The sequence below is a fragment of the Furipterus horrens genome, unplaced genomic scaffold (assembly GCF_987537825.1).
Source record: "Furipterus horrens unplaced genomic scaffold, mFurHor1.1.pri manual_scaffold_1, whole genome shotgun sequence".
Taxonomy (NCBI): Eukaryota; Metazoa; Chordata; class Mammalia; order Chiroptera; family Furipteridae; genus Furipterus; species Furipterus horrens.
The window spans coordinates 217,985,985-218,007,691 of NW_028327171.1; the positions used below are offsets into that span (position 1 = coordinate 217,985,985).

General features: G+C 65.8%; 2 protein-coding genes across 3 annotated transcripts; both read left to right on the forward strand.

Annotated features, from left to right (window-relative positions):
* The first annotated feature begins 4,069 nt into the window (after positions 1-4,069).
* On the forward strand, positions 4,070-9,725 carry GPR35 (G protein-coupled receptor 35). 2 transcript variants are annotated; one of them, XM_090285333.1, is made up of 3 exons: positions 4,090-4,168; positions 4,736-4,863; positions 8,635-9,725. In XM_090285333.1, exon 3 carries the CDS (start codon positions 8,645-8,647, stop codon positions 9,548-9,550), a length of 906 nt encoding a protein of 301 aa, XP_090141459.1. In that variant the 5' UTR covers positions 4,090-4,168; positions 4,736-4,863; positions 8,635-8,644; the 3' UTR covers positions 9,551-9,725. The 2 variants fall into 2 exon arrangements, with proteins under 2 accessions (XP_090141451.1, XP_090141459.1); XM_090285325.1 differs by lacking the exon at positions 4,736-4,863 and having other exon boundaries at positions 4,070-4,168.
* Positions 9,726-13,519: 3,794 nt separating this feature from the next.
* LOC150022869 (G protein-coupled receptor 35-like) lies at positions 13,520-16,163 on the forward strand. The gene is made up of 2 exons (XM_090269813.1): positions 13,520-14,325; positions 14,930-16,163. Exon 2 carries the CDS (start codon positions 14,985-14,987, stop codon positions 16,089-16,091), a length of 1,107 nt encoding a protein of 368 aa, XP_090125939.1. The 5' UTR covers positions 13,520-14,325; positions 14,930-14,984; the 3' UTR covers positions 16,092-16,163.
* Positions 16,164-21,707: the final 5,544 nt, after the last annotated feature.

Sequence of the window (21,707 nt, forward strand, 5' to 3'; positions counted from 1 at the left end):
GTCCCCCACTCCCCACTCCGGGCTCTGCCCTCTGGTTTGCCCTGGAGTCTGAGGGACGTGGGCTGCTCCCCAGGTTTTCCAGGGTCTGAGCAGGCCCCAATGCGGTGGCCGTACCCGCTCCTGCCACGCGGCGGGTGTGCCCAGGCCTTACACGCGCGGGCCTCATCTGTATCCTCACGTCTGTCGCTGGTGCCGAGCCGTGCATGACAGCCGGGCTGAGCCAGGGCTGCAGACCCGTGGCCGCGCCGACCAGGAGGGTCTCTCCAGCCTGTCTGGTGTGGCTGGGCTCCAGCTCCGTGGAACCAGAAGCGGGGGCCCGTCCGCCAGGCTGATGTCAGCGCTGAGCCCGAGGCTGTGTCCAGAGCCAGGCCCGTCTGGGGACCCCAGCTGCTCTGAGTACCTGCCGTGGGTACTGTGTGGGGTGAAGATGGCCTCCCGCTGCCCGTGGTGGCCTGGCAGGCGTGGCTGTGCAGGCAGGAACACCCTCCCCGGCCTTCCCAACAGACTTTGCCCGCTCCACCTGTTGGCTTTCCCTTCTCGGATCACTTCCTGCGGCAGAGGCATGGTGGCCGTGCCCAATCTGCAGAGCTGCGTCCTACCCGGTCCTGGTCCCGGGTCTTCTCTCCTGTGTCCCTGCTTGCCCACCCCCAGGCCCGCATCGGCCTTGGGGGTGGCAGAGCTTCCGCGGTGGTGAGTACGGGGGCCCTCGTGCCCTGGAAGCGGGTCGTCGGCGAGGGGCCTGGCCTCCTGGGCAGGAGGCAGCATGGACGATTACAAATTCCTGGGTTTAAACATTTTCGTGTTCTAATTCAGTGCAATTGTTCTTACCCATATTCACGTCATCCCGCCTTCCTGCGGTGGGAACACACGGCCATGGCCCGCCCGGCCCTGTGCTCGGGGATGAAGAGCCATTCCAGACACATCTCATCACCCGTCCCCTCCCCCGGCCTGGAGGCCACACCCCTGCTGGGCTGCATGTTTCTAGGCGGCGCCCGTAGCCAGAAACGGGAAGTGTCTTTGTAAGCCGAGACAGCGAGGTGCACCCCGCCACCTCTCAGTCAGTTCTGACCGCAGAGCCTTATTGATGACGCAGGTGCGTCGTCTTCGCCCCACGCCGGAGCCTCCGTAGTGCCCGGCACAAGCGCTCGTTGATTTCACTGCCTGAGACCCACGATGACCCCACATAGCAGCACCGACACCGCTGTCAGCAGCGTGATCACTGAAGAGCTTACGGGTTTTATGTACTTTAAAAATCCTTGGGTTACCCAGAGATACAGACAAAACTACATGAAAATTATTTGGAAAATGAAACATTTTTATCGTTTTCTGTCCTCAGGCCACAGAAATGTAGACAGAGTGTTGGATTTTAAAACCACGTGGGAGGCTCTGGCGGCTTATGCCGCCAACAGATGCTCCAAGTCCCTGGTTTCATCTTGCTTTCAAGGCGAAGAATTCCTTTAAAAATGTGGCTCAATTGAATTTAGTCATTACCTGAATATTTGCATGGTTCTAAAGGCAGACCCACAAACCCCGGTGTGTTCACAGAAGCCTAGGCTCTGCCCTCTGTCCCTCACCCCATTCCCAGCTGTTCCCGACAGGTCACGTTTCACTGAAGGGACTTCATAGCTCATCCTTCCATGTGTAACAGTACAGCCCACGGGCCCCGACCCCATGAGTCACAAGTAGCACCCACAACCCTCACACCCTTGCTCAGGGTGCAGTGCCTGCTGGGTGGGGACAGCCGCACGGTTGTGTCCGTCTCGGGGGCGGCTCCTCGCCTGCCCTCCTCCCGCCACCGGGGCCCCAGCGGGGGGGAGGGGGGTGGCAGAAGACGCCTGCGTGGTTTCCAGGCTGTCGCTACCCTGCAGCGCCCGAGGGCAGCTCGGAGGCCTCTCTCCCATCTGTCTGTCTGTCTGAAGGACGGGAACCTAGGAGTGGCATTCTGGCAAATGCGCAGACCTCCCTCCCCGGGGAGGGGGCGTGGTGCCATGTCCAGTGTGCACAGCCGACGTCTGAAGCTGACTGTTGTCAGCTCGGGCCTTTGCCCGTGTGACAGGGAGCCGGCCCTGCTGGTTTATATTCCTTTTATGGGTCTGTTGAGGCCTTTTCACATCTGCGCTGAGCCCTTCACTCCTGTGTGCTGTCTGCTCGTATTTATATTAGTCGGCATCCTGTCCCATGTCCAGAGGAAGGGACAGAAGGCCCGAGTCCTGGGGCGGGAGCGGGAGAGACGTGAGAGCTCTCAGTGGGTGTCCTCCCGGGAAGCAGAGCCTCTCGTGCCTCAGTGGCCCTGGGTGCTGGGTAAGCTCCCTGCTCTTGGTTCACCCCAGACAGCCAGGGTCAGCCCAGCCACAGCAGGAGGCCGCTGCGCGCGGCGGGGGTGGGGGTGGCAGCGCGAGTCCCTTCACTGGGAGACGCCTGCCGCTGCCACCGCGGGTTCCCAGCTTTCCATACGGGAGCTCACCCCAGCTCTCGGCCCATCACCTCTTCAGCCTGAGGGTCCACAGGAGCAGGGCCAGACACTCCTGTCCCGCGGGGCGGGGGGGCGTCCTGCATGTTCCAGAGCAGGGGTCATGGCTGCCTGGAAGAGGCGGCGGAGTGATGGGTGGAGAGGGCCCGCCTCCCAGTCAGAGCGGCCTGGGCAGGAGAGGGGAAGGGGGCTGGGAGGAGCCAGGGACCGCGGCTGGAGCAGCCTCCACAGCCCCCACGGCCACCGGCCCGCACCGGCGGGTGCCGGAGGGTCCAGGCGCCGCAGAGCTGGCGCAGGCGGCAGGGAGCCGGCGGGGTGAGTGAGCCAACCGGGGGGCTGCGGCAGCCGGCGCGCTCTTGGGCACGTGGCCCGTCCTGCTGGGAGCTGGCCAGCCGGACAAGCGGGCGCGGCAGCGGCAGAGGAGGCACCGCCAGGCCCGGGGGTGTCCAGCGGCCCCGAGGCCGTGCTGCAGCTGCGCCGGCGGCCGAGGGCAGACAGGGCAGAGCAGGGCCATGGGTGCCCCCTCGCCGGGCCTGTGTGTGTCTGTGACTCTGGGGTATGGATGGGGATCTGGACCAGGACAGGCAGCCCCAAATGCACCCCTCAGCCCATCTTTTCTCACACCTGCTGCGTGACCTTTTCATGACCCCTCCTGACCTTTTCAGGACTCCTCATGACTTGCAGAACCTCAAGCACAGCAGGCCCTGGGGGTGTGCCACCGGGGGCCACCCCAGCCCCTGGCCCCGCCCCCACTCTTACCCTGGGTGAAACCTGCCCACGCTCAGCCACGTTGCTGGATGCATGGACGATGAGTGAGCATCGCGGCTCTGAGCCCTGCCAGCAGGGTGGCAGGTTTCCAAGGCACAGAGGTGGCAGCTGCTGGGCAGGGCTGGCAGCCCAGGTGTCGCAGGACATCCCCGGCTGGCCCGGGGAACGTCCCGCCGGCTCCTGTGCAGCAGCCTGGCCTTCCCTGGGCCACTGCCCTCCCAGGGTCATGCGGACACAGTGCAGTGACCTAGCTCAGAACTGTCACTCACAGCCCTGCAGACCTTCCCTCCCCGCCCCCAAGGATTCAGAGAACCCTCCCCGCACCCCCAAGCCTGCCGTGGGGACTCTCCCAGCACCAGCAGGTGCAAAGCAGGAGGACCGGGCCCTGGGACCGCAGCAGGGGCGACAGGCACAGAGGGGGGGCTGGCTCCTCACCTGTCCTCCGCGAGGGGCGCTGCTGTGGTGGGAGACTGCCCAGCAGGGAGGGAAGGGCCTGGCCTGCCTGAACCCTCTGGGACCCGTCCCGTGGGAGGGAGCCAGCCAGTGGCCGCCCTGGGGCCAGAGACCCCGCCCCGCCCAGGCGGCCGTTTCTGTCTGTGGCCACTGCTGTCCACGGAGCCCCCGTGGGAGCTGCGAACCCTGCTGGGTCCTTGGCACGCTCGGGGGGTTAGACTGGTCAACGGGCTTTATGGGGGCCCTACTGTGTGCCTGGTGTCCCAGCCGCAGGCAGGAGCTGAGTGCAGCCCGAGGCTGAGCTCGCAGGCCTGCTGACACGCACTGGGTCTCAACGTCCACGGTGCGTGTCCTTTTTCTTCCTAATGGTTCCTTAATGAGATTTTCTTTCCTCCAGCCTCCACTACTGTGAGAACCCAGTGTCTGCGCACAAGCCACCCAGAAGGCGTGCAGCTTCTGGTCCACGGGAGGCCGCAGGTGATTCAGATTTGGGGGGACTCAGAGTTGTGCGTGGACACTCAACGGTGTGGGCTGGGCTCCTCTAACCCCGAGTTGTTCAGAGGTCACCTGGACAAAACCCAGGTTGTATGGAGAGAACCAGATGGAGGGAGGAGGCCAGGGTCGGGCATGTGCCTGAGGGCAGGGAGCACTGGCCTCCGCTCCCCACTCAGGGCCTCAGTTCTGCCTCCGTAACGGGCAGGTGGCCCGAGCGCTCACCAGCACTCTGTGCAGAGACGAGCTGCGTCAGGCACCGGGTGGGGGTGGGGGACGCTGAGGAGGCCAAGCCCCTGCCCTCGGGGAGCAGGGGGCCTCAGCGGGGTTCACAGGAGGCTCAGCGTGCAGAGGCCCAACTGGGAGGACCCCCGGGGCGTTTGGAACGGGAGCAGGGCCCCTTGGGAGGGTCCCCAGAGGGGCAGGGCTGGAGGGGGCAGGCAGCTGAAGCAGCCGCGGGAAGCCCAGCCCGGGCGTCCAGGTCAGGGCCTGCAGCAGGCGTGCGGTTGCCTGGAGGTGTCGACACAGCGCTGCTCCCACTTCCCTTCCTAGAAATTTCCCCGGGGCAGCCCTGGGCTGGGGCGGAGGCGGGGAGCCCGTCAGCCCCACTCTGCTGGCGTCAGTCTGCCTCACGGAGGGCACAGCCGGCAACTCAGCCCAGGGAGCCAGGCTGGCAGCAGGTCGGTGCCAACTGTGGGGCCTGGGGTCCCAGAGCAGGGCCAGGGCAGCGCTGCGGGGGGGGTGTCCCAGAGCAGGGCCATGGCAGTGCTGGGGGGTGTCCCAGATCGGGGCCAGGGCAGCGCTGGGTGGGGGTCCCAGAGCGGGGCCAGAGCAGCACTGGGGGGGTTCCCAGAGAGGGGCCAGGGCAGCGCTGTGGGGGGGTGTCCCAGAGCGGGGCCAGAGCAGCACTGGGGGGTTCCCAGAGCGGGGCCAGGGCAGCGCTGGGTGGGGGTCCCAGAGAGGGGCCATGGCAGCGCTGGGGGGGGGTGTCCCAGAGCAGGGCCATGGCAGCGCTGGGGGGGGTGTCCCAGAGCGGGGCCAGGGCAGCGCTGGGGGGGGTGTCCCAGAGCGGGGCCAGGGCAGCGCTGTGGGGGGGTGTCCCAGAGCGGGGCCAGGGCAGCGCTGGGGGGGGTGTCCCAGAGCGGGGCCATGGCAGCGCTGGGGGGGGTGTCCCAGAGCGGGGCCAGGGCAGCGCTGTGGGGGGGTGTCCCAGAGCGGGGCCAGGGCAGCGCTGGGGGGGGTGTCCCAGAGCGGGGCCATGGCAGCGCTGGGGGGGGTGTCCCAGAGCGGGGCCATGGCAGCGCTGTGGGGGGGTGTCCCAGAGCGGGGCCAGGGCAGTGCTTGGGGCTTGGAACCTCAGGGGAGTATCTAAAGGAGGAGCTCAGGGGGTGAGGGACATGGTCTGAGTGGGGGCAGCCATTCAGAGGAACCTGGGGTGTCTCCCAGGACCTGGACCCCCACCTCATTCTGAAATCTACATTGTGGGTTGTGACTAGCATTTTAAAAAGCAGAATAGGAATATCTCAGTTGCGTGAGCTCTGTTTTGTGAAACTTTTTTTTCTTTCTATTTAACCGGGTAACCTTGGTTATTAACTTTCTGTAAATTTCAAGGTTGCAGGGTTCTCATTCGACCTCTGGGGACCATGTTGTGTGCTCCCTGCCGGGGTCCAGTCTCCTCTGTCACCATATACCTGGCCCCAGTCACCCCCTTCGTCCCCCGCCCACCCCCCCTGGTGACCACCCGTCTGTTGTCTGTGTGAGTTTGCTTTTGTTCATTTTGCTAGTTGGTGGCTTGTTGTTCTGTGTCCCCCATCCGAGTGATGTCACACGGTCTCTGTCCTTTTCTGTCTGACTCACGTCACTGAGCGCGCACGGTGCTTTCCACACGCAGGCACAGTTGTCACGCACGGCGGCCGCCCCTCCGCTCCGTGACTGGGCGGCGTCCCAGCGCACACACGCACCGTCCCTTCTTTGTCCACGCGGCCACCGCGGGCCGCAGGCTGTTTCCATGTCTCGGCCACCGTGGATGATGCTCCCGTGAACGTGGGGGTTCGTGTATCATCGTGAGAAAGTGTTTTCTCATTTTGGGGGTAAATTCTCAGAGGAGGAATTGCCTAGTCAGACGGTAACTGTTCTGAACGTTCGAGGAACCTCCATACTGGGTCCCGCGGCGACTGCACCGGTTCACTTTCCCACAGGCGTGTGCGAGGTGCTCTTTCCTCCGCACCCTCGTCTGCCTGTGAAACGTGCGTCACTGGTACATGCCAGCCCTGGACCCCGGGTTGTTTCTCGGGGAGCGCTCCCAGCCCCGGAGGCCCCTACGGTGCCCGGGCACCACCATCTGCCCCGCATCCGCTCAGAGGTCGCTGGGGCCAGGAGGGCGGGCAGACCGAGGGGAGCCGGAGGCTGCTGCGGCGGTTGGGGGGGGGGGGCGGTCCCCAGTGCACGCACAGCGCCCTGCAGGAGTGCACAGGTAGCCGGGTGCACAGCACAGGGTGGCTTTCTGCTTCCTGTGTGGGAGGCAGGCGGAGGGAGCCTCTGGTCCCCTTGCTCACATCAGCCTCCCCCGCCGGAAACGACAGGGCCCCTGAGAGCTGAGCCCTCGCTTCTGCAGCGGCCCCGCCACCCCAGGGTGACCACAGACTGATGCACAGCGCCTGCTGGAGGGGACAGGCCTGCGTGTCCGGGCAAGGGGCCAGCAGGGGTCCCTGTCCTGGACGCACATCCCCACGCTGGGGCGGGGCGCAGGCAGGGATACGCAACGGCCGCTTGGCAGGGCCAAGGCCTTGGGTTCCCTTGGGTGCACCCAGGGGACAGAGACGAGGCCCGGGAAGCAGTCCCAGCAGCTTCTAAGGCTTCTGGGCCTGGGGACCTCACGGAGCAGGGCCTCACAGGCCCTGGAGTTCTGGGTGGGAGGCAGCTGGGGCAGACGGGTGGACAGGGAGGGAGGGTCCCCGTGGGTTCTGGGCTCATGGTCGGAGGGACCTCAGGCCCTGGTGAAGGGAGATGTCACAGAGTGGGGACCAGACACGCAGAGCCCTCCAAAAACAGGGAGAGAGATCCTGGGGGCCTGGGGATTTTTTACTACTGGGAAAGGGTTCATAAAATCTTAGTTGGTAGCAAATGTGCCATTTTAAAATTCAGAAGAGGTGGGAGGCTTCTTCGGTGGATATTTCTCTTCCTGGCTGAGATCTGTGCGCCTGCCTCTCTGAGGTCTGGGTCTGCAGGGAGCCCCAGCCCGGGCCCTGATGAACCTAATGACTCAGCAGATGCTGGGCGCTGGCTGTTTCTTCCCTTCCTGTGTGGGTGTCGGGGAAGCGGGTGGGCAGGGGAGCAGAGCCAGCCACGCCTGGCCCTGGGCCCTGCCCCGGCAGACTGACCCAGTCCATCCCCCACCTAAAGGGCAGGGAGCCTGTGCTCATGGGGGATGGAGGCCACTCCCCCAGGTCCTCCAGTCAGAGGAGCCAAGGTGAGGGGCTGGGAGGGGGCGTGGTGGGCGTGTCCCTGTGCCTCCTAGGACCAGCAGCCCCCTGTGAGGGGAGCTGAGGTTGGCTCAGCCAAGGGTGAGTGCGGAGTCCCTCTGGGCGTCAGGCGTGGCCACCAGGAGGCCACAGCCCTGACCCAGCAGCGTGCCAGAGCCCACTCAGGGGAGCCGAGCATGGATGGTGGAGGGGGGCATTGGGCGGGAGCTCCTGATGACGGTGATGATGGGGCGGAGGTGGCCCCGTGCCACCCGAGGACCGGCCGGGCCTGCAGGGGCAGAGCTCCGCTAAGGCTCTGACCACGGGGAACTCCAGGGGCTCCCTGCCCCAGATGGGGCCTGGGGTGGGGCCTCAGGGCCCAGGACCTGGTGGGTGGGCACTCAGAGGCAGGGCAGGCGTTTTGGAGTTTTCTGGGGAGCTGGCCTGAGCCACAGTCCCTACTGTCTGGGCCCCTGCGCCAGGAATGCCAGGTGGGGCCGGTTCTGACCGCCCTACTGTGAGTCACACATGGGCACCTCCTGCAGGCAGGTCCAGGGAGGAGTGGAGGGGCAGAATGCCACCTGGGCTTTGTCCTCGGCCCCACCTTCACCCCACCCCCCGTCCTGAGAGCTGGTTTGGCTGGACTGGAGGGGACAGTGAGCTCCCACTTCCTTCTCTGCAGCGCGGCAGGCAGGGGCCGGGGCGGGGAGGTCTCCGGGGAGGCTGAGGGTCGGCTCTAGGCCTGGGCTGGCTCACAGGGCCACGTGGGCACCCCTGGCTCCAAAGGCCACACTCTCCCTGCCTGTCCAGCGGGCAGGGGTCCAGCCTCAGAGCTCCTATGGGTTCTAGGACTGCCTTGGGAGGGTGTTTTTGGCTCCTGGGTGGGGGTGGAGGTTCTCCTCCTGATTCCCTGGCCAGAGGTGGGCAGGGCTTGGCCAGCCCCCGGCTTCGCGTCCTGCCCGCCGCCCTAACCCCAACTCCCTCCTGCAGCCCCGGGACCATGAACAACAGCAGCTGCTTCGTCTGGTCCCTGGCGGTCACACGCATCCGCTACACCTACGTAGGCCTCATCCTGGTGCTGGGCCTGCTGCTCAACGGCCTGGCGCTCTGGGTGTTCTGCTGCCGCCTGCGCAGGTGGACGGAGACCCACGTCTACATGGTGAACCTGGCCGCGGCCGACCTCTGCCTGCTCTGTGCCTTGCCCTTCACGCTCTACTCGCTGTGGGACAGCCCCCGCGAGGACACGGTGCTGTGCCAGGTCTCCCAGAGCATCTACCTGGTTAACAGGTACATGAGCATCAGCCTGATCATGGCCATCGCTGTGGACCGCTACGTGGCCGTGCGGCACCCGCTGCGTGCCCGCATGCTGCGCTCCCCAAAGCAGGCCGTGGCCACGTGCATGGTGCTCTGGGGGCTGGTGCTTGGCTCCGTGGCGCTCCGCTGGGCCCTGAAGGACCAGGAGGGCGGCTTCTGCTTCGTGAACCGCACCCGGCAGAACCCCCAGACCGTGGCCTTCTCCCTGCTGGGCTTCTACCTGCCACTGGCTGTGCTGGTCTTCTGCTCCCTCCAGGTGGTGGCCACCCTGGGCCAGAGGCCGGCTGCGGACACGGACCAGGCGGAGTCCACCCGGAAGGCCTCCCGCATGGTCTTGGCAAACCTGGCCGTGTTCGTGGTCTGCTTCCTGCCCTTGCACGTGGTGCTGACGTGGCGCCTGGCCACCGGCCTGAGCTCCTGCACCATCCAGTACGCCCTCTACGCTACCAGCAGGGTCTCGGATGCCAACTGCTGCCTGGACGCCATCTGCTACTACTACATGGCCAGGGAGTTCCAGGTGTCTGCCCGGGACAGGACCCCCGAAGCCAAGGTCCGGAAGAGCCAGGACTCTCTGTGTGTGACTCTGGCCTAGGAGATGAGCACAGGGGAGGGGCGCCAGGTGTGGCCTCTCCTGGGGCGGGGACTGCCCGCTGGAGGGCGGAGCAGCCAACAGCAAGGCCCCTGCGGAGAGGCCCTGAACTCGCATGGGCCTGGGCACTGTTTTGCAGGCCTCGGGGCAGCGATGACCCCGGCTCGGAGCCTGGGAGTGGTGAGATCCCCACCCCTGGGAGGGAAGATGGACAGGATCAAGGGCAAGAGGACGGAGGCCTGAACACGGCCCCCAACACCCTGGGACGAGGCTGCGCACCTGCCATGTCCAGAGCCTGGAGCACCTGGGTGCTGGAGGCGGGAACCTGCTAGGTGCTGCTGCCCCCTGGGGCTGGAAGGAAGCCGTCCAGCGGGGCTGTGTGTGCCGCCCAAGCCTGCACAGCGGGAGGTGGCAGGGTGGGGGTCATTTGCCCTCCAAGGGACTCCGTTACCCTCCAACCTGCTTCCCACCCATCTGGCTTCCCACCCACCTGAAGTCTGGGGGCTGGTGCAGGCCAGGACCCTGCACAGATGTGGTGGGTGGGGGAGTGGGGTTGTGAGGAGGTGGCTGGTGTCTGTCAAGGGGACACACTCCTGCGCTTCGTTTAGGAAATCCGGGAGCCTGCCTGGTGGTGGCGGGAGCTAGAGCCCAGCCAGGGGGGTATGCACTGTGGCCACACCTCCCTGGCCTCTCTGAGTGGGCTGGGCATCCAGGCCCAACCACAGCTTTCCAGCAGCTGCTGTGGGTGCTGATCCGGGCGGGCCCGGGGTCAAAGGCCCACCCCGTCCCCTCCTGCCTGCGTGTCCTGGGGGCCCCACAGCCTCCCGCTCTGTTCTCCCGCTGTCACATCCTGGCAGGGTCGGCCACACTCACCCCATCTGGGGCACCCCCAAACTCCACACACCTCGCACACCAGCCAGTGTCCCTGTGTCTGCACCGCACCCTGGCCCTCCAGCCACCCCCCAAACTCTGCCTGCTGTCATCACAGCCCCGCCCTTCTGGGGATAGTTTCCAGTTCCTGGCTGCCACCACCTCGACCCTGGAGGGTTTTGTTTTCCACGGAGCCGAGGGGTCCACAGAACGACTCCCACCCTGGGGGGCATCTTCATGGCACTGACAGGCTGTCAGGGCATCTGGTCCTGACCTCGACCAGATTTGGGGATCAGGCAAACAGGCAGAATTGGGTCTGGAACTCAGCTCCAGCACCCCGCCCCCAGGATTGTAAGACTAAGAGAGGGTGCCCAGGTGTGGGGTGGACCGGCACCAGGAAAGCTTTAGACGGACATGTCCGTCCCGGCCAGGCGGCGGTGTCTCCTAGACTCCCGTGTTCAGAAGGGTTTGGTGGCCCCTCTGCGATCAGGGGGCAGCTTCCGGGCTGTCCTCACAGGGCTGAGGGGCAGAGAGGGGAAGCTGCCCTTCCTGGTGCCTCTGCAGGGTCTCCTGGCTGTGGAGAGGGCACCCAGTTCCCGAGGGACCCGCCCACCTCCTGCGGACACACGGGGTCCCCCCCATGGGGCCTTGTGGGTGCTGTTCCTCCCCAGTCTGTGGCTGGGACTGGAGCACACGTTCCCTCTCCCTCCTGCCCCGTGGGGTCCCAGCCCAGCGGAGGCAGCTGGGCCTTCCCGGTGTCCGAACCCTGCTCCGCGAGGGGCCCCAGTCACTCTGGGGCGGGTCTGCAGGGAGTGGGCTGCACAGCTCAGACCCCGTGGGGACAGCCAGAGGACGTGGGGGTGGCCGGCTGAGAGGGAGGGCACTCCCAGGAAGTGGTGGCCAGCTGAGGCCCTGAAGCCGAGGACATGTAGGTGGTGCCTCAAACGCAGGGATGGGCGGGACCGGAGAACTGCCCGGAACCAAGCTGCTTCTGAGCAGAGAGCGGGTCTTGTGCCGAACCTGAGTGGCCAGCAATTTCTGTGTGGAGACGGAGGAGCCGCTGGGCAGTCCCACGCCACTCTGTTCCTGACAGTCCGTGTGGCCTGTCTGGCCGGTGCTCAGCGTCTGTAGGTCTTTCCTCCAGGGAAGTTTGCTTTAAGAAGGCCCTTCCTGCCCTGGCTGGTGCGGCTCAGTGGACTGAGTGCCGGCCTGCAAACCAAAGGGTCGCCGGTTCGATTCCTGGTCAGGGCACAGGCCAGGTTGTAGGCCAGTCTCTGGTTGGAGCACGAGAGGCAGCCACACAGTGATGTTTATCTTCCTCTTTCTCCCTCCCTTCCGCTCTCTCTAAAAGTAAATAAATAAAATCTTAAAAAAAAAAAAGAAAGAAAGAAAGAAAGCTCTTCCTGCCCGTGCTGGGGTCCCCACTGTCCTTGGCTCCCGGCAGAGTTCTCAGAGGGGCTCCTGGTGAAGTGAGGTGACGCAGGCTCGGGGTCGGGGGGCGGGCACAGGGCCGGGCCCAGCGGAGGTCAGCCCCACGTGACACGGCTGCAGTGCGGGGGTCGGGCGCTGCAGGTGCTAACAGTGACGGCAGACCTCGGCCCTCGAGGTTGGCTGGGGAAGAGTTCAGAGCCAAGAACTCTAATTATAAGACAGAGTTCACTTAGAAAGTCGCAGAGGTAGAGGAAGTGAACCAGCTGCGCTGTGGGGGCTCAGAAAGCCAGCCATGGCGGCAGGGGAGGGGCCCTTGGAGCTCAGGTGCCTGAGGCCGGGAAGGGGGGAAGGCCGTGGGGGTGGCACGGAGTGAGAGCACCAGCTGGGCTAGGTCCTTCCTCTTAGAGCAGCGGTTCTCAGCCTGCGGGGCGCGACCTCTTTGGGGGTTGAACGACCCTTTCACAGGGGTCCCCGAAGACCATGGGAAAACACACACATAATTAGATATTGTTTTTGTGATTAACCACTGTGCTTTAGTTATGGCTGGGGGTCGCCACAACCTGGGGAACTGTGTTAAAGGGTCGCGACACTAGGAGGGTCGAGAACCACTGTCTGAAAGGCGTTTATCTGGAGGTCCCAGGGGAGGATTCAGTAACCTATTCATCAGCTTCCAGGTGTGTCCTTTCAGGGGCGTGGTCTCTGCTGACCGGCCCCACGGGCAGGTGCTGAGGCCGCACTGGCTGACGTGGCTCCGCCTGCTTTCGCTGCTGGTCGGCTGTGGAGCTGAAACAGGCTGAGGCCTCGATGTCATCTCTGGTTTAACCGAGATAACTAGAGGTTGTCTTGTGGTCAGCAGCCCCAGGCTTTGAGATTATTCCATGCAGGTCAGACCTCACTGTCCTCTGAGGGCTTGTAGGGGGGGTCACGTGGGCTATTTTCCGGCCCCTTTGTTCCTACGCTAAGGAGGTCTCAACCGCAGGACTAGCAACATGAAATAGGGGAGGTCACCCTGGCCTGAAATATTTGTTTCCCCGGCTTTGCCTGTTGCGATGCACTGGGGCCTTGTGCCGTACCTGGCCCGTGGCCCCTCCTCGGCTCCTGTCTGTGGGACTCTGTCCCAGGGACCCCACGTCAAGGCTGCCCCTCGTCCCTGGGAGGGCGTGGTGGGATGCGGAGCCCAGCCGACTGCGGGAAACAGCTGCCACATCCCCAGAGTGACCATCTAGACAATGGCCCAGCAGGTCTGACCACACTCGGAGAGACGCGTCAGCCTCCCCATCTCGTGCAGTCTCGATGTCCAGATGGCACCCAGTCCCCTGGGAGCAAGGGTGTCCTCCAGCCCCTGCCACCTGGGAGAGCTCTGAGTGAGAAGAGACACCCCCACACTCGCCTCGTACAGAAGGGGTGCCGGGGGGCCCCTCAGTGCTCTGCCACCCACAGAGCCACCTGGCTCCGGGTTTGAGCAACAGACGGCTCCTCGTGCACTCCAGGCACCTGCAGGGCATCAGGAGCTGGCGCCCCCCCCCCCCCCACCACACTCAGAAACTCACAGAGGAAGTGATCCCGCCCCTCCCCCCGCTCTCCTCCAGGCCATCCCGGGGTGGGGTGGGGGGTGTCATCCTGAGCCCCAGACGCAGACCTAGTCCCCTGTCTCTCTCTGGCTCCTTCCTCCTGCAGGCAACCGGGCTGCTTCCCACTGTCCCCCTCAGCCAGCCCCAGCTGTGCCCTCACTCAGGCCCGCATCGCCCAGGGTGGCTGCGTGGGGGTGGCCGGGGTGCGACCCTGCACTGGGGGGCTCAGAAGCCCCTTTGAGATGCAGGTTTGCCCAAGGGGGCTTCTGGGGAGTTTTCTTCACAGCCCCACCTGAGAGGGGGTGAGCAAAGCAGGAGGGCAGGCGGGTGGCCTGAGCTGACCACCCCGGGCCGGCCTCTGGGGACCACTTGCTGAAGGCACATCCAGAAGGGCTGCGGGCCGTGGGCCACGTGCACTTCTGTCCTGAAGGGGGTCCCCAGGCGGCACCCCACGGCGCCCACGACACCTTCCCATCTGGCAGTGCTGGGTGGGCCCCCCGGCGGCAGCTGCGGGCCTGTCACTCACCCCGTGGGCCGCAGCAACGGGCGCACTGGCCGGGGGTCTCCAGTTCTGCTCGGTGCGGCCAGCCCTGCCCACGGGGCCTTCCTGAGGTGCCGGTCACAGATGCCGGGCCAAGGGGGGCCTGTGTGTGAGGCAGGAGCGCCACAATCTCCATCCGGCCCCGAGCCCCAGGCTGCTGCAGAGCTGCGGCCAGGAAGGAAGGGCGACAGGTGTCAGGCACCGCAGGCAGAGGCAGCCCGGGCACATGTGGATGCAGAGGCCACAGAGACGGCACCATGGGGCCCCGCCCACTGGATGAGGCGTGGAAGTGGTAACCAGCAGCCTGGCCGTGTGCAGAGAGGGGTCCCGGCTCCAGTCCCCACGGCCCTGCCTGTCCCACATCGGTGAGTCCACCCCAGGCCGGGCCTGTCTGGCCCTCACCCTGCTGGCCACCGGAGGCTCCAGGAGCAGGGTGTGGTGCTGACCCTCATGTGTCCCTGTTAGTCCCAGGCTGGGGCCACGCCAGAGTGTGGGCTGGAGGCCCTGGGCCCGGAGATTGAGCCGGTGTGGGCTGCAGGCCCCGAGTTCTGGAGGAAGGACCACAGGCCAGCTCTCCCTCCCAGAGGCACCTGGGGGCCCCCAAAGCTGGGCGTTGGCATGATGGCCCCTGCACAGGGCCACACGGCCCAGGGGGACAGGGTGGCCATGCAGAGGCCCAGGCCAGCAAAGGCCCCAGGTTGAGCTGAGGCCTCTGGTCAAGGGGCCCAGAGAGGAGCCCCACAGAGCCCCACACCTGGCAGGATACAAGTGGGCGGGCCAGGCTGGTGGCCGGTCCACAGTGGGGTGGGGGGGCTCGGTGGATCCCCTGGGGTTAGAAGCAGACACCTTGATCCAGGTATGGGAGCCCTGGACTGGCACAGGAAGTGGGGGGAGAGGGAGAGGAAAGCTGGGGGGTGGGGAGGGACGAGGGAGGGGAGAGAGGCTGCAGCACCCCCTCCCTGCCCCCAGGCTGGCCTCCCCTCACTCCAGAGCCTGCTGAAGCCCCCGCCCCAGGCTGCCAGGCATGGTGTCCGCGGTCGATGGCCCTGCGAACAGCTCCGGCAGCTGCAGCACCGGCGGGAGCGGCCTGTCGCAGGCGGCGACCAGCGCCTCCATCGGCCTCATCCTGGTGCTGGGCCTGCTGCTCAACGGCCTGGCGCTCTGGGTGTTCTGCTGCCGCCTGCGCAGGTGGACGGAGACCCGCGTCTACATGGTGAACCTGGCCGCGGCCGACTGCCTGCTGCTGCTCAGCCTGCCGGGCGTCCTGCACACGCTGGGCCAGGAGCCGGGGGCCGCGGAGGGCGCCCTGTGCAGGGTCCTGCAGAGCGTCTATTACGTCAACACCTACATGAGCATGTGGCTCCTCACGGCCATCGCCATCGACCGCTACGCCGCCCTGCACTTTCCGCTGCGGGCCCGGGCCTGGCGCGGCCCCCGCCAGGCGGCCCTCACCTGCGCAGCCCTCTGGGTGCTGGTCATCGGGGCTGTGGCCCTGCCCGCGGCCTGGCTGCGCCCCGGGGAGAGCTTCTGCTTCGGGCAGGGCCGCACGCGGGGCCCCAGGGCCCTTGCCTTCTCCCTGGTCCTCTTCTTCCTCCCGCTGCTCATCCTGAGCTTTTGCTCTGGCCAAGTGCTCCGACGCCTCCTGCGGGAGCGGACGCGGGCACAGCCCCAGGCCGCCGCCCCCGTCCTCAAGGCCCTCTGTGTGGTGACCGCCAACCTGGCCACCTTCGTGCTCTGCTTCCTCCCGCTGCACGTGGCCTTGCTGGCCCAGCTGGTGGCCCAGTGGACGGGCGCGGCCTGCCCCACTGTCCGGAGGGTGACGGCCTTCGTGAACGTAGCCTCCCGCATCGCCAATGCCAACTGCTGCCTGGACGCCGTGTGCTACTACTTTGTGGCCACGGAGTTCCAGGAGGAGGTGGGGGCCGTCCTCGCCAGGCCCTGGGCCTTCCATGGGAGGGGACCGGGTGCGGCTGCACGGGGCCACCCCAACCTCGGGGCTGGGGAGGAGGCGGCCGAGGCGGGCAGGACGGGTGGGGACCCCCACATGGCCCTGCAGCACGCGGCCCACGGCGCCCCCGGGGCTGTGGTCTTCCCACTGCCACAGTGTCCACCAAACACGGCCGTCCTCTGAGCCGTGTGACGCGGGTACCATCCCAGCGCTTGGGGTCCCAGGGCCGAGGGCTTCCCTGCTGCAAGTAGAATTTGATCCAAAAATTAAAAGATTGTGGACCTTTCCCTCAGAGCGCAGCCCCTCGGGGGTCTCTCCTCTGTCCCCCACTTGTGCTCGATGGTGCGATAACCCCGTTTCCTCCAGGTGACCCCTGCCCCTACGCTCCACCCTCTGAGCGGACGTCCGGGGAGGGCATTACGGAAAAAGGGCCCCTCGTCTCTCCTGTCACCTCGGGAGCACGACTAGACACCCAGCCCATGCAGCTCAGGGCCTCTCTGCATGACCACCGCGCATCACTGTCACCCACGTAGGTCCCAGCCGGCAGGGTGCCCGTCTGTCCCCAAACCGGGTCACATTTAAAGACACCAGCTGCCAAAGGCATTTCAAGAAATTCTTTTTTAAAAAAGCTTAACTTAGATTCGTGAAGAGCATCAAAGGGGTCTCCTTCCTTACCTTTGGGGGCGCTGCTCAGGCCTTGTCCTCCCCCCTGTCCTCCCAGCTCCAGCCAGGTGGCCAGAGTCCCCTCCTTACAGCCCCTCAGTACCCACCCTGCAGGCTCAAGTAGGGCGTGACCTGCGGGTCTGAAGCTCCTGCGTCTCAGGGGAACGGCAGTGAGGGGCTGAGAGGAAGCCCTGGGGACCTGCCTGTCCCCACGACACTGTGGATCTAAGGGTGCGTCCTCCCCACGCGGGGCCACAATCAAATTACGGAACCAGCACAAACCCCTCCTCCGAGCAGCCCTGAGGGGCTCACAGGGGCGCCCGGAGACCCCAACCTGGGGCTGAGGCAGCAGAGCTAGGTGATCTTGAGGACCTCAGGAGACCAGGTGACAAGAAGGAGGGGGACCCAGACCCCGCCCCTTCCTCACGCTGCCCGTCTCTCCCTTCTGCTTGCTCCCCTGCCCCGTGGCCTGACCACAATATCCTCACTGGGCGTCCGGCCCCTCCTCAGCCTCCCCAGCTCCACGGGGAGATTTGTTAGGGCAGAATGGGGACAGACAGGCCTCAGGCAGGGCGGTGCTGCGGCCACACCTGCTTTCCTGCAGGGCCACTGGCCTCCACCTGAGCAAAGCCAGAGGGCCCAGGGCCGGCAGGGGAGTCCGAGGGGCCCACGTGCTCCGTGCCCCCTGGGCTGCCTGCCCCGTGGACTGCCGCCCGAGTCAGGCCCTGCAAAGCAGGCCACGGCCACTGGCCACCGTGTTCTCGGGAGCTGCGGCCTCCGCCGAAACAAAGGGTCTGCGCCACGGGCCAGCACCTGGTCACGAGGGTCCCCGTAACAGAGGTGACTGAGGCGCAGCCCGCGGCCTGCGGAGGGCTAATTACGCCCCATCACCCTCCCCTCTCCCTCAGTCGCTTCCCAGAAACAAGGACCGTAAGTCTCCTGACAGCCGTCCCTAATCAGGGGACATTGTTCTTTTGCAAACACCTACACCCTGGACTCTGGAGCTGACTGACAGGGGACCCAGCCCCCTGAGGGTCTGCGCCGAGCCCTTAAAAGCCCCTCCACCCCTTCCGTTGGGGCTGCAGTCTGCTGGGCTCAGCCGCCTGCTTGGACACCCTTCAGGAAAGGCTTTGAACGGGTCCCCCGACTCCTCGCTTCTTCTGGGCGCAGACCTAACACAGGCCCGCTGCACCTCCCCTCCTTCCCTTGGTGTGTGTTCTGTGGGGCTGGTGCGCACTGCTCCAACCCTTTCCTCTTCCCAAAGGGATGTTCAGTCCTGAAAAAAGGGGAGCACCCTGTGCTGGGGTCAGGGGCGGGGAGACACCCTCCTCTCCGCCTCTCCCCACGCAGCTGCATCCGGCCGTGATTAAACTATCAGGTAATTCGTTAAGGGAATATGAATTCTCACTGTGACCCCAACCAGCTTCAGAGAAGTAGCAGGCTTAGCAGAGGCCCAGCAAGAGCAGACGGGCAGGGCAGGGTGCGGGGACCCCGAGAGGCACCAGCCAGCGGCACCCCCAGCCTCCCTCCCGGGCAGAGAGGCCCTCGGTAGTCCCCGTCTGCTCCTGCAGATAAAACACCACCCAGCCGGCTCATGAGCAGCAGGCGTGTAATTCTTACGGCGCTGGAGCTGGGAGTCAGGCGGCAGCACTTGGGACTCGGGGGGCCGCTTCCTGGGTCACAGCTGCCTTCTCACTGCCACCTGCATGGCAGAGGGGGTGAGGGAGCTCTGTGGGTCCCTCCATAAGGACACTGGTCCCATTCACGAGGGCCTGTGCTCCGCAGCGGCCCCGTCCTCTGAGCCTGCCTGCCGTGGCCTCACTGGGCCCGGCGTGGGGGCCCCGTGGGCTGGGCTGGTAGAACTACCCCCAGTGGTCCCGGATGACCTGCCCCCGGCCTGTTTCCACGCAGCCCGTCTGTGTCCGAGGACCCTCAGATCCAGGGTCAGCCCTCCCATCTGCGGGGCCCAGGAGGTGACCACAGGTGGAGACCCACCTGCACATCCAGGCGTCTAAGACCTGGAGAGCAAGGGCACCCAGAGAGAGGCCGGTGGGTGCCCGTTCCCTGGCCCAGCCCCCGGGAGCCGCAGCCCCAGCGCCCTCCACAGGCCTGGCCAGGACTCGGGGGGCAGCCCCTGGGCCAGGACGGCGGGGGCCGTGGTGTGCACTCCCGATGCAGCATTTCCAGGACGCCCTCAAACAGCAGAGGACACGGAGGGGCCCCTGCCTGCCCTCGTTGAGAAACGGTGCCAGCGCGTGCCTGGTGGCCCCGTGGGTGCTGACCCCGCAGGCCTTGGCTCCCCTGCCCGGGACGCTGAGGTCAGGCCCCGAGTCCCGTCACCATCTCCCTGGCAGGATGCCGCAGTAGCTCTGCCTTGGACGTGGGGAGCGTCGCCCAGGCCTGGGAGCCCCAGGAATGGCCTGAGTCTCGAGGTGCTGGCTTTGGGGCCTGGAAATGAGGAAGTGTTGACAAGGACGTGATAAACACCCACCTGGCGACATACAGTGGGGACCGCTCTGAAAAAAGTCACCTTTGTTGAGGTGACCAGAGACCCTCAGCAAAGCGTCGTGGGCAGCGGGTGCCTGGGCTGTCACCAGCTGGGTGGGGTGGGGCCCCCTCTTAGGACAGCGTCAGGCAAACAGAGGCCCATGAGTGGCAGGATGCGGGGCCTGCGGGAGTGGCTCCAGGCGTTTGCTCCGACCCGACCGGGCACTGTTGGAAGGCGGGCGAGGTGGGTGGGACAGGAATCGGTGTCCCCGTGGGCTGGCGGGGGACGCGGGGTCACAGATGCCTCATTCACACAGACGCAGAGGCTCGCCCTCCGAGGTGACTTGCTGTGAAATGGCCCAGACCAGCGGGGCCCTGGCAGCGGTGCGGTGGCTTCTGACGGCCCCTTCAGCCGCAGGCACGCAGGAGGCGAGGGGGACATCACCTGTGACGTCAGCACTGCAGCGCGGGCCATTCTCGCGACACAGTGACCTCAGTCCTGTGCAGCCGAGGCGCCAGGGGTCTAGATCCGGGAAACAGACTGCTGTGAGGAGCCGGGGGCCACCGTGGCTGGTCTCCACCTCTGCCTCCAGGACGGCGCTGCCTGGGCCCGGAGCAGCGGGTGAGGCTGGGCGCCGGCACCACGTCCTTTACCGGACGCGCAGGCTGGTCCCTGGGCGTGGTGCTGGGCCCCGGCCGCTCGGCTCGGTCGCTCGTGGGCCGGTCCCCTGAGCGGCAGCGCTGAGGACGGTGTGTCGGGGCAACACTGTTTAATAACATATAAATTTCAGGTGTTCAAGGTAACTCGACCTTGGCGCCCTCTACTGGGGGCTGCCCACCTGAGGTCCAATGTCCGTCACCTTGTGCTTGACGCCGCGACCCTCGTTTGTTTGGCTGCCACGCGGTGTCCCCTGGGGAGTTGGGTTCCCTGTCTGTCCGTGGCCCTCGGCCTGGGGACTTCAGGATGACTGTGGCCGGAGCGGGGCCAGCGCACCGGCGTCCCGACCCCACTTCTGCAGGCGGGGCTGCTCCGGTCTCTGGCTGGAGGTGAGCGGCCCGCCTGCCCACCCCACAAGCTGCCTCGTGGGATCTGGAGCCCATGAGAAGTTCGCTTTCCTACAGCCGGGCTTGTCCATGGTGCCAGAGGCATCTCAGCAGAGGGATTCGGTTCACTGAGGGTCAAGTCCAAGTTTCTGAGGCGGAAGGTTGGGAAGAAACTAGGAGCGAAACCTGAGAGCCTGGGGCAACGCGCAGGAAACCTGCCTTTGACGTATTTAAAGGAACAGCTATTACCTGTTTGTCCACAGGTGCCCGTCCAGTCACCGTGGGACGCCAACAGGAACGACAGGCTCCCGGGGCCTGTCCCTCACCGGGCCTGTGGCCTCGGCCTCCGTGGGTCGTGACGCCCACAAATACCAGTTACCGCGCCTGGGGAGGAGCTGATCGCTAAGCCTTGACGATTCCCGGGCTCCTGGCCGGGGACGCAGAGCAGGGAGCTCAGATCTGAGTGTCTGAGACAGGAGATGTCATGGGGCTCGGAGCAGCGGCGTCTCGGGATCTCCTGTGCATCCTTGAAAGGGTTAGTCAGGCCCACGGCTGCACAGGCGAGGCGGGCAGGGTCCCTGGGGTCCCGGGCGTGGCTGGCGTGTCCCCAGGCCCAGAGAGAAGGGCAACCTCGGACTCGTAACGAATCTCTGGTCTTGGTGGGGGTGGAGGACGCAGGGCAGCAGCCTGTCACTCTGGCTGGGAGGCCACCATGTACACAGGTCTCGGGGGGGCTGCAGGCGGGACGCTCAGAGCTGACCCCCAAGTGAGAGCCCCGCTCAGCCCACTGTGGCTCTAGTGGGTGGTCACTGGGCAGCGCCCTCCGCACGGAAGAGCCATCTTGGCCCTCGCGGGGTGTCCTCCAGGGCATCCTCGTGGGTGCTCAGTACCCCAGGTGGCAGCGGCGGCCGTGCCAGCCTCACTCAGGTGGCCCTGACTGTGTCATGGCTCCAGGCGGTCGGGAAGGGGCCCGCTATCCGCCCAGGGGTGGGGGTCTCGCCCGGTGGGGCCGCCCCCGACGGGGCTCTGAGGATGGAAGGACCACTGACACCAAGGACCGGGTTCGGGTCCCAGGGCAGAGGCGGGGCCCGAGGCCGGCGTGCGGGCCGGCTGTGTCTCTGTCCTGCCCCGCCCGGTTCTAAACTGCCCAGCGACCAGTTCCAACTGTCACTGCGTGCGGCCAGGCAGTGGCTGAGGTCAGAGGTGGCCTCGGACAGGGCGAGGGGTGACAGTTTGGCCTCTGAGGTTCTTTCCGGACTTGAGACCAAACCTGCGAGCAGGGGCGTTTCGTCAGAGGGTCCCAGACAATCTCTGTCAGCTTTATAACTTGCCGGGGGGCAGGCTGGTGAGGAGCGGCAGCGTGACCTGTGAACTCTGCGCGAGGCCACCAGGGCGCTTTTCCATGTGGGGTCAGGGCTGTGTCCCAGCAGAGGGCCCCGGGGGACAGGCTGCAGGACAGGGGGCTGCCCTTACCAGGTCCCGGCTGAGCTCAGGGCCCCCTTGTGTCCACAGGAGCCCCTGGAGTGTGCTCTGGGAAACCCTGGACTGAGAGGGGTCACTCAAGGTCAGAGTGGGGCGGGAGAAGAGAGTTGCAAGTTTGGGAGA

Coding starts and splice junctions, on each gene's coding strand:
- GPR35 (XM_090285325.1), top strand. CDS start 8,645: ATGAACAACAGCAGCTGCTTCGTCTGGTCCCTGGCGGTCACACGCATC.
- LOC150022869 (XM_090269813.1), top strand. CDS start 14,985: ATGGTGTCCGCGGTCGATGGCCCTGCGAACAGCTCCGGCAGCTGCAGC.